Source organism: Asparagus officinalis, chromosome 6 (genome assembly GCF_001876935.1).
Source record: "Asparagus officinalis chromosome 6, Aspof.V1, whole genome shotgun sequence".
NCBI classification, from domain to species: Eukaryota; Viridiplantae; Streptophyta; class Magnoliopsida; order Asparagales; family Asparagaceae; genus Asparagus; species Asparagus officinalis.
The window spans coordinates 33,968,973-33,980,759 of NC_033799.1; the positions used below are offsets into that span (position 1 = coordinate 33,968,973).

The 11,787-nt window shown below is 36.5% G+C and overlaps 1 protein-coding gene across 1 annotated transcript in view; it reads right to left on the minus strand.

The window, feature by feature from the left end:
* LOC109845275 (kinesin-like protein KIN-14J) overlaps window positions 396-11,787 on the minus strand; it is a 15,320-nt gene continuing 3,928 nt past the window's right edge. Inside the window, 19 exon segments of the mRNA XM_020414509.1 lie at window positions 396-707; window positions 1,263-1,357; window positions 3,023-3,434; window positions 3,575-3,659; window positions 5,488-5,651; window positions 5,770-6,023; window positions 6,098-6,262; window positions 7,834-8,012; window positions 8,098-8,204; window positions 8,364-8,543; window positions 8,639-8,734; window positions 8,823-8,904; window positions 8,975-9,022; window positions 9,024-9,065; window positions 10,203-10,232; window positions 10,342-10,434; window positions 10,502-10,579; window positions 10,717-10,800; window positions 10,910-11,037. Coding sequence (XP_020270098.1) covers window positions 640-707; window positions 1,263-1,357; window positions 3,023-3,434; window positions 3,575-3,659; window positions 5,488-5,651; window positions 5,770-6,023; window positions 6,098-6,262; window positions 7,834-8,012; window positions 8,098-8,204; window positions 8,364-8,543; window positions 8,639-8,734; window positions 8,823-8,904; window positions 8,975-9,022; window positions 9,024-9,065; window positions 10,203-10,232; window positions 10,342-10,434; window positions 10,502-10,579; window positions 10,717-10,800; window positions 10,910-11,037 — 2,390 coding nt within the window. The 3' untranslated portion in view covers window positions 396-639.

An 11,787-nucleotide genomic window follows, 5' to 3' on the forward strand; every position in this document is an offset into this window, starting at 1 on the left:
AGTCTCGTGGGTATCACGTGATGTCAATATGTGATGTCAATGTATTACAGAGAGATCCGCTTACACACAGTGTGTCACGGAAACAGATCCCGTAGAGGTGGTTAACGTACATCCCCGTTGAGAGAGAACTTTATTTCAGAATCAAGAGCCTGAATGCTATTAAGTAATTAGTAAATAATTACACCCTCATAATACAGAGAGCCCCTTATAGTACAGAGGCCATAACTGCAATTAATCCTAACAACTATCAACAGCTCTCTTGAACTGGTGATGTTCCGATCTTGCAAACCAGAAGACTAATAGCCTAGAACAATATTTGGAGTTACAATTCACGAAATGACATTGAATTTTACTGAACAATGTGGAATTTTACCAGTACCATAAAATAGAGAATATGAAGAATCACCTGGTTACGATATTAATAAACCTGATGATGATATTTATAATGAAACGAAATTACACGTGGAACTGGAACCACCTAATAATACATGGCCATGAGCAAGGCGTCATGGAAAAAAGAGTTCTCTCTCTGAAACCTGAGCCATTTCAATAAGCATTCAATCAGTTTAAGTTAACCGGCTAATAACTTACAGAATTGGTCAGGGATTAATATAACATTCCTACTAAAACTCTTCCTCTCTACTGCCAACGCTTTCCATATTTCGTGGAAGATGGTGTTGCTTGATTAGTGGTGCTTTTCCTAATACCTGGAATTTGCAAGAGATTTCATGAGAAATTATGAATTTGAAGATTAAAGAGATAAATTATGAACTCGTTACTTTCACTCTGTACAAAAGTAACAAAACATTATCAGGTATGATAAGACTATTGAAAATGGTATATGGTAGTTTTCCCTGACTAAAAATATTAAGGTAGTTTTGTGCAAAACAGCCAAAAGTTCATGATAGTTTTGTGAAACTTACGCAAAGAGAAGAGGCACTTGTTATGTTTGAGCCAGATAGTATGCGTAAATTGTCAATTAAAGGAATACCATGCACAGATGGGCAATTTAAAGAGAAATGCCCTTTTCTCCAGTTGGGTTTTTTCCCTAAACAACAAAATTATCAATGTCGTGACGAATTATATCCACTCAGGCTACTGCATTTTGTTTCGACGCCTACCAATCCCCGGAGAGATTACTGTCTCTCAAGCATATAGAGGTTTGCCACATGAACATGATTCAAATGCTAGAAAAAAAGTACCAACCACAAGCCTAAAATAAGTATGGTACAGAATTAAACTAGCAAGCAAAAAATACGCACTTGAACTCCTCATGCTTTCCTTCTCCCTGATCCTCATCGATGTTGTTTGCACAGCCCTTTTTGGTGTTGGTCTTGGTACTTGAGATGGGACAAACCTGCATTTATGCAGTGTTACAAAGGTTAACCTATAAGAAAGAGATGGGAAAACCATACAGAACAAAGAAAAATGTATTGTTAAATTACAGTCCTATGCAAATAAGCTATTTTTATTATACTTGTAAAAAATCTACTAATATTGCAAATTAAGTTGCACAAAATAGACTATAAGTTCTACACCTTTGTACTGTTAGAGAAAGGGATGCCATAAGCCAAAAATTAGTTTAACTCTTTATGTTCAGTCATGTAAGGTAAAAACCGTAAAATAGAAACAGACTATCTAGGACTTTCATCCTCATTTTCCCAAGAAAGTGCCCAGCATTCCTAATCCATGGCATTAATGGTACATTAAAGGGAAATCAACCCTTGAATCAGTGTTTTAAATGTCGGCCGACATGTCGGATTTAGGGGCAAACCGATACGATATGGAGCTTTTCAATGCGTATTGCGTTTTCAGAGTTCATGTCGGATATATCGGGCGAATATGTCGGGTGATATATCAGTTATGTCGGCCGATTTTTCAGTTTGAAAATTTGGCTGATGTTATTATTTTTTTGATTATATTTATCTAATCAGGTTTGAGTTTAAATTCTTGATTGTCTTAATATTACTTCCAAAGACAAAAACCGATAAGTCAAGGGAAATGGAAAAAAGACCAAAGTAATATCCATCACTCATCTTCTCCCTCTCCTTCGACATCTCATCGGTCTCTTCTCTGAGCCATTCCTTCGACATCAATATCGAGTGATCTTCTTTTTCTTAACCGCTAATATCGGAGTCCTCTTTTTTACCTCTTTCCTTCAACATCAACCCTAGCATCATAAGTTATTTACTCTTCTATATGTTTAGACAATAGAACTTTTTAAGTCTGTTTAGATTTTATTTATGATATTTATATTACACGTGCATATCATCCGATATGGCAATCCGATATTTTTTTCATGTCCCCGATATATCCCCGATTTTCGCTATCCGACATGAACCCGACACTTGACATTTAAAACATTACCTTGAATCACTAGATTTGAGGAGCGATGGTCCAAGGGTTGATATTCCTTGGTGCAAAATTAATGCCATGGCCTGGGTCAACAGGATACTTTCCATTTCATACCCTATGGCTGAACAATGCAGCTCAAACTCCCAAATCACGACCCAGAAGAACACACATAAAAACACAAACACAAGTGATGAACTTAAAATCAAGAAGAAAACACCTATCAACTGCCAAACTACTAAATGAAAATGTACCAGGAGTTGCTGAGCATTCGCTCCCACTGAAAAGGCATATTAGATAGGGGTTTTTTATTTAAATCTTCCTATTTTGACATTAGTCCCCCGAATATGTTAAATATTTTGAAATTAGTCCCCCAATTCTTTCAATCTGGTGCTAACTAGAGTAACTAATATCAAAACACTAAGAAGATTTGGGGGACTAACTTCAAAGTACTAAAAGATTAGGGAGAATTATTTTAAAATATGAAGATTTGGGGGAATATCTTCCAAATAAGAAAGATTTGGAGGACTTACATATTGAAAAAAAAAACACGACATTCATGAAAGAAAATATAATCAGCTGAAATTCCAAGTTACTTACATCTTCTCCTTTGTGACATCTCTGCAATGCTCTGTGAACAAGGGGAGCTCCACAGAATTGTTCTACTTACATCTTCTCCTTTGTGACATCTCTGCAATGCTCTGTGAACAAGGGGAGCTCCACAGAATTGTTCATTAAGCTCTCATTTTCTGCTCCTACGGATAAACAACTATCTGATACGTCACTTAATCTTTCATCTGAATCAAAATCTGCAGAAAAGTTTCGACCAATGTCCCCTCCATACAGCTTTTTTAGTTCTGAAATTTCATTTCCATCCATAGACTGTCGGGGACTAGCCTCGGAATGCTTGTCACTGTTATCTGAGGAATTCCCAGGATCTGAAGCAGACCTTTGAAAAGGAACCGCTGCCCTTCGGCTAGACGATCTCCGCTTGTGTTGGGTGGCAAAATCTAGCAGTGAAAGTCCAGGAGAGGAGGACGATAGCCTCAATGAGTTGCTCCCATGTCTTTTGCTGACACCAGGAGACTGATTTCCCATATCTTTAAGCAATTGCAAACGTTGAGTTGCTCCCATGTCTTTTGCTGACACCAGGAGACTGATTTCCCATATCTTTAAGCAATTGCAAACGTTCAATTTCCTCATCTTTCCTTGCCATTTTCAGGAGACTGATTTCCCATATCTTTAAGCAATTGCAAACGTTCAATTTCCTCATCTTTCCTTGCCATTTTCCCCTTAAGTGAAGCCACCTGCATTGACAAATACCATCAACATATACAAAAAGAGACAGAAACTTAATGATAGCCCAAGCCATAGATAGTAAAGAGGTATTGCAGTTGAGAACAATGCCCAAAGGGCATGTTGCTACAAAAGCTGAGAGTAAGACGCAACAGGCTTTTAACCACGTTACCCCCTTATCTCTCACCTGTTCACCCTCCCGGCCTTCTTTGTGGAATACCCAGCCTTCCGGTGCATGCGATGCACGTATGACACATAATGAGGGGGAGTGGTGAAGTCTAATTGTCAAGAGAATGGATGGTTTATTAGGTTGTTTGGAATTTACCAAGTGTGAGGGCATTTCAGTTGCTTTTTCAAAGGTGAGGCACCAAGCGCGTTTCCATTATCTTTTCCAAGCATGAGGGCACTTCTGTTGATTTTTCCAAGTGCAAGGGTGTTTTCTTTGAGTTTTCAATGTATTAAGGCATTTCCGGAATTTATACCCTCGAGGAGATCACCAAAAGAAGGGGTTTTCTGAGGTAAAAATTATAGATTAGATAATCCTCAAGAAGATCATAAGTAAGGGCTTTAATCTAGCTAGCTTTTGACTGAAACTAATTTCAAATGGCCAAGTTGATAGTTTTTGGCTGACATTTTAGACCTTGGATATCCTGTTAGATAATAGGTTTAAGAGAACACACAAGTTGTACAAATTGGGTAATGAAGGCAAAAGGTTGAAAGTGTTAAACTAAAGCAGCCATTCAAGATTTTTTTCGTTGGATTTCAATTCCTGTAAAGATAACATTCTACTGTAGTAATTACTTAGGACAATAGGTTGGCCGATTAAAACTGAAGTTGGAATGGCTAGTGGCTCGCTTACTAATGATGATTCACTCCCCTTCAACTAAAACTTAAGCTGGAAACTTCTGTCACCCAATGCTTTAGAAACCCCTAGGCAGTAGGCACTTCTAGGCGCTGGACCATGTGCCTAGAGTCTAGGCACCTTGGGGGCGCTTAAGCGAAACCTAGTCCATTTAACATCAAGCGAGGAAGGATTCTTTTTGAATATGCGAAAATCATATTTTTGTCGTTTACCTAAGATGGACATGATATACAGTTTCAATCTGGTCTATTTTGACTTGGATCCTCTTCATTTGTTAGACCGTTACTATGCCTAAGCGAGCAATATACCCTTTTTGATGCGGTGCAGTCCACATAAGCATCCCATATGCTCCTCTAGGCGCTTCCAAGACCAAGGAGGCCTAAGTACTGCTTAGGCCTAGGTGGGCACCTAGGCTGACGCGTAGACTGCTTTTTAAAAACATTGTTGTCAGCTAACAATTAGGGTCTGCAAATATACAGACACCATGCAGAGAGAGAAGTTGTATTTCTAAAGGAGAAAATAACTGCATCTTTTATGCCCTTTTTACTTTAAATAAAGAAAGGATATATGTGAAGCCCCAACGTTTGACCCCTTTTTTAAGCTAGATATCCTACAGTTCTATTTTGACTAATACCCCAAAGTTCTCAAATTGACGTTAGTTTGACAATTTGAAACCCCCAAAGCCCTAAAATTGTTCCTTACTTTCCCCCAAATTCGAAAAGCTAAAATTTGGTAAGAAAATACGTTCCTCATTCACTGTTCCATTTAACATTCAAGAGTCGGCATTTTGGCACTTCAGGGTATCAAATTGTAAAATAGAACTTCAAACTAACCAAGTTAAAATGAGGTGAAACTTTGAGGTCTTAAAGTGCAAATAACCCAACAAAGAATAATAAGCATGTAATGGAAAAGATGACATTTGATTTCAATAAAGATAATAATGAAACATTCTAATGCTTAGAGGGTGGCATTAGAACCTGTTCCATCAGGTCTCTGATATCCTTGCTCTCTTTGTTGCTTCGTGCGGCACCTAACTCAACTCCTGATACCCTTTCAGCAAACTTCAAGGTACTAAAAGTTTCTGAATATGATTTTACATCTGGGTTAATCTGTACGAACATAAGTGTTTTTGCTTGTCCACCTGTATAACACAGAAATGAAAAATGTAAAATAGATATGCAAGGCAATATAAATAAACAGGTAAACACGATAAAGAGAAAACTAATATCTGACAGATTGCAACAAAACTAATACAGTACCTAAGGAACTTTGCAAGACTTGAGTAAGCTTGCTGTTCCTATATGGCACATGTGAACTTTTTTGCGAAAGAGCAAATATCACATCTCCCAGAGCAGATAAAGACTTGTTGATATGTTGTGCTTCCCTGAGCCTATCTCCAGTTACTTCAGAGCGGTCAACTCTCTCACTTCCAGCAAGATCGACCAAATTAAGAGAACTGCGAAGTGTGGCTCCGGTCTTTAAATCAGCACCTCTCACATGAACAGTCACAATGCTGTAACATAAAATTTGGTCAAAGATGAACAAGAAATGATCTTCTGAGATGCACATATATATCATAAAGCAAACCTGTGTGACCGACTACTTCTTTCATTGAGAGCCGTGGCACCAACAGCCCTATTCGCCAATCCAATTTGCATCAATTCTAACACATCAGAGGTAGAGTTTACAAGATGTAAACTTGCATCAGGAACAGCAAGACCATTAGGCTGAGAGCTATTCATGACTCCAAGCGTGTTCAGGTTAAGGAGGGAAAAAATGCTAAGGGAAAAAATCCATCAAGCTCTATCCATTTGTGAAATTGCATGATGCTAAACTAGAAGAAAATCATTATCAAAGTTTTACCATTGTATGGTACAAGTAATTTGGATAGAGCATATAAATAACTTGGGTCACTTTACATGAACAATTTTTTTATTAATCAGAGTAAGGAATCACGCAAGCACACACCACACACAGCACATGTATATGTATTGTGTCAGTGTATGTTTAATATACTGGGTAAGACTTTAAGCTTCCCTGAGAACAACTAGAAGTCTATTTCCATTTACCAAAAAAAATGGTGGGTCACCCTAATGGATGGTCAATACCGTTCACGTTGATCTAAAATATCATAAAATGTACATAAACAAAGCATATGCTCTGAAGATCTTCAACTAATTCATCCAGTGGTTGTAAAACTTATTTTAGCACAATTAGAATCATTGGATAAATTTGAAAATAGCCCACATCATATGTTTTATTTTCATTCATTTTATGACATGATAAACAACATAAGTAAAACACACACATACATACATGCATATGTATTAACTAGATGTCCATCCTGAGTGTTTTCGTCAGAACTTCATAATGGGCCATCATATAGATGATTCACACAGTTCCTCTTGTGCAATAAATCGAAATTAGCCTAAGAATGAGGGTCAAATTATTTAAGACGACCTTAAGTGTCATAATTAAGTTGCGAAAACACTTCGAAGTAGGAAGAAGAACAGTATTTTATGCATGGGTAAAAAGTTTTGAGATTTCAAGAATGCTAATTTTAAACTATTTTGGACGCACAGATTAATATGAAGAATACATCCCAATACAAAGCAGACATGGAATTTCATAAATGCTACTCGAAGATAATTCTTTCTAATTTTAAACTATTTTTAGTTTTGGTTGTCAAGGTCTCTCCTTGCTCTCCTTAAGTCTTAGTTTTTCCCCATCTTCTTCACATAGTAGTGCAGTTTTAACATAATCTGAGGTTCAGTTCCATGTTCTTCCATTCATCCTACATAACCTAAAGTCAAACCAACTTTTTATTATTATCCTTTAATCTATACCGGTTAAGAGGTCAAAGGGCGTTGTTGGCATCACCGTGAAATGATTCAAGGGCTTTTAGTTAATAATGGAACATTCTTCGCATTTAGGACGAATATTACCTAGAGGAACTCTATATAAGAGGAGCCTGTATTGTGAAGGCCTATATCTAATTATAAAATTCTTGAGAAAGGGGGTTGCGAGATGGCTAATATCCAAGTAAGACATTTGTCAAGGTTTGCACCCTAAAGCATCTTAAATAATTTAAATTATTGTTTAAGCTCTTAATATTTAAATACATTGATAATCTTATTCACAGTCATAAATGCACATCCTTATTATTATAAGTGTGTTCCTTTGTAGGCTGGTCAAAATTGCTTAACATGTGAATTAAGTGTAAAATTTGTGCAAACAGATATCACAATATAGTAACTTTCACCGCCTCAATAGAACTTAAAAGCAGATTTAGTGGAATTGGGCATACATAGATGAAAGGATATTTCTTTTGTGATGCATCATTTACAAGGAGATCCTGTACTTTCTCATTATATATCTCAACCATCTGAACGCCAACTTCATACATGATAGAATTTCTCCTACTCCGTGAAATGTTAAAAAGGTCATTCAGCGCTCGGTAGTTGACACCCCAATCCTCTTTAGTTGACAAATTAGGTCCAGTCTAGAAAATTACAAGTAACAAGTTCAATATGAATAGAACAGTACAGAATTTGATCTATAGATATAATTAAAACACAAAGAATTACCATCGTGTAGGTTTTCCCCGAGCCAGTTTGACCATATGCAAAAATGCACACATTATACCCATCTAGAACTGACCGTATTAAGGGCTGAATGTCTAGGAAAATTTCCTCTGCAATTGAATAATTAAATTGAACATGTCAATTAGAAATAGGTTAGTAGTACCAAAAGTCATGACCTATGAGTACAACTTCTAGGTATACAAACATAAAAATTTACAACACCTGATAAAGTAATAAGAAATATACATTTAACAGCCATAAAATAGAACCTTGAGTAGCAGCTGGACCAAAGACCCTGTTGAACTTGAATGAGTGATTACCATCCTTTCCCTGTTTGAAAGGATTTACCAAGAGAAGTTCACCATTCTCACCAATATAATCTATTGTTGTTGATTTTCTGTTTTCTCCAGACAGGAATGGTCTTATACGACAGTAAACTCGGATATTTCCTAATAAAAAAATTAAAGCAAACTGAATAAGGAAATAATATGAAAAGAACAAACAGGTTAAAAGAAAAAGCAACATTAAAATGCTAAAGGGGTACCTTTTAATTCTTGAACCTCATTAAATAGTTTACGGTTTTCAGCAAGAACTACATGATAGTTTTCAGCAGCATCAGTCAATACTTTCAGTTTTTTTCCTTCACAATGCACAAGTGGAAGACACCATATTAAAAAGGGAGTTACCTACATTTTCAGATGATAAAAGTGTTGCATAGACAGCCTTACCTAAGCTAGAAAACTCTTCTGTCCATCTCTGTTTTGTACTTAGAACCTCGTCTTTTATGGACTCGGAAGATGCCTTCAGATCCTGCAGTAGGTATCTAAGCTCATGATTTTTAAGTACCACAAAGAAACTGCAATATTATAGATATCCATACCTGCACTCTACCCAGTTGTCTGTTCATGATATTCTGGAAGACATATTTGTTCCCCAAGTTTCTTGCTCTCTTCAATTTTGCTTTTTTCTGTCTGTTGCCAGTGAGAAGAAAGAAACCAATTACATGGGATAGATAGTTACTACCAAATGAGTATGTTAAAGCTGAATATCTTGAATTATTGGAAAATCTAAAAATTATAGGAGCTAGCTGGTTCAAATAACCTGTTCTTCCAAAAAAGATAAAAGGCTTTTTTTCATTCACATGTATGCAAATTATTACACTGCTTAAATAATAAATACCTAAAGAAAAGGAAGGTAGAAGAACTTTTAAAGTTTAAACAGCTTATAGATCTTTAACAGTTTAGCTTTCACCAAACAAGATCATATTCGGTAAAGATGGTTACAGTGGTATGATTATATCATCTACTTAAACAAAAAGAAAACGAAAAATAAACACTAAAAGTGCAGGTGTACACAGAAAATAAATGTAAAATATGGATGTATTTCCTTCAGATAACACAGATTAAAAAGGTTATTTAACCAGAAAAAGAAGAACTAAGAAAGGTGAAATGATAAATGAACCAAGGTTTTAAATATCGGCCAATAAATCGATATTATCGGCGATTTATCGGTTTTGAGGCCCTTCCGTTATGATAAGTTCAAATTTTAATTGGTTATCATTTTGGGGTAAATACCGACGATAAAGCGGCAATAAGATGATAAATCGGCTGAGTTTAGCGGTAAAAATTATTGGAATTATCGGTTAGTGATCTTAAACATGTGTATTTACATTTGGTTAGTGATATTAAACATGTGCATTTACATTTTGGTATGTTTATATTTCATTAAGTTTCTACAGTTGGTTAGTTTATCTTGTTATTTGTTTGTATGTTTTTCAAGATTATATTTTAGGATACTATATTATGCATGCATACCCTTCGATATGACACTCTGATGAGTACTACTTATTTTCGTTATCCAATATGGATTTTGACTGTTCGATAAATCCCCAATAAACGATATTTAAAACCTTGAAATGAACCTTGATAAGCTACAAAAGGAAGAAAAGGAAAGGTAAAATGATAAAATGCACATGGTAAACAGAAAGCATTTCATATGGTGTGCTTCCTAAATGAATTAGAAATGCCAATTAAACATAAAAAGGTTAAAAGAAATGAAAAGGTAACAAGTATATCACTAGAATAGTACGTTCCAAAAGAGAAATAAACCTTGACATACTGGAGCTTGTCCATGATAATCTGAAAAGAAGCAAATATGTGTCAGAAGCAATGAAACCTCGGATACTAGAGAAGCTTTAATACCACAAGGGCCTCATGTCATGGACTATATATAATAGTCCAAATGTACCTTCGCTTCTTCACTTGACCCGCTTGCTAGAGTTTCAAGTGCTCTGATCCTTGACTGGAACTTCCTTTCCCGTGCTTTAATGAGATTGTTTTGCTGTAAGAGGATGAAGAAATGATAAAAATAATTTTTAAGATAATAAACATGAAGAATTGTAACTTACTTTTCGTATATGTTCTGCCTGAGTTGAAATACGCCGCTCAATCTCTTGCACGACTTTTTTCAATAAGCATGCTACGCGCTGAAATAGAGGACATAATTGGCTCAAGATATAAACTATAGCCAGATAAAAGATGTAATATAGGTACAGAATCAGTGCACCAAAATCTATATGTGTTTGAGCATGAAAGCAACAGGTGCAAACTCTTAATAGCATACTTGAGGTATTTCTCCACTCTTCCTCTCAATACTTTCATCAAGAATCCCATTCATAACACTCAAAAGTGACTGTGTTGGGGCACTCTGCAGACAAGAGATGCAATTATGAGGATCTCTTCATGTAACGGTAATGTAAAAGGGAATAAAACTTGATGTAAGAGGAAGACCACGTATGGTAAGTGAATAAGCTTACTTCTAAACTATTTGACTTCATCATCTCTGAAATCTTTGATGCAGGAAGATCAGAATACCGCCCTTGTTTTAGTTGGAAAACCTCATGAAACTTGTCAACAGCATTAGATGATAGAGGAGTCGTTGGCTCTAAAAAATAATTAAAAATGGTTAAATTAGATATGCACCTTCTTTTTTTCCTTTTTTTTTTTTAAGACACTGACAGGCATACCTAGGTCCAAAGAGGAAGAAAGAAGAATAGGGGAAAGAACCTGATAAGTGCTCATGCAAGAGGTTAGGATAAGTTCCCACAATCTGAGCTTCCTACGTTCATAAGTACTACAGTGAAAGTATACTAGAGAAGTTAAGAGAAATTTGTTTAGTCCCAAATTGGAAAAGTACATAATTATATTATGTTTACTTTCCTATACATGACACCAACTATCCATATCTAGGATCAAGCCACTTCCCCAACACAAAAATAGAAATCCAAAAATAACATATTAAGGACCTTGTTTCCAGAGGCACTTGAGTTTGTTTCCTAAACGATTTGCAATAGCAAATTGCACCGGAATAAAATTCATAAGCATTTTTGGCCAATAGGATGTAAATGGATAGATAAATTTGTTAGAATCGGGTGTAGACCAAACTCACCTCCGCAGGCGAGCTTTGGGGGATGACGCTGGTAAGCTCGAGGCGGATCAGAGGCGAGCTCAAGGCGAGCTCGAGCTCAGTGGCTTCAGGCGAGCTCGTGGGCGATGAGGTCCAGGCGGAGATCCAGGCGAGCGCGAGCGTGGGCGACTCCTTTGCAGGCGAGTTCGAACGAGTGGAACCGGCGAGCTCAACAAGTTGCAGGCGAGCTCGGGGTCCAGCGATTCATTGCAGGCGACCTCGTGAGCT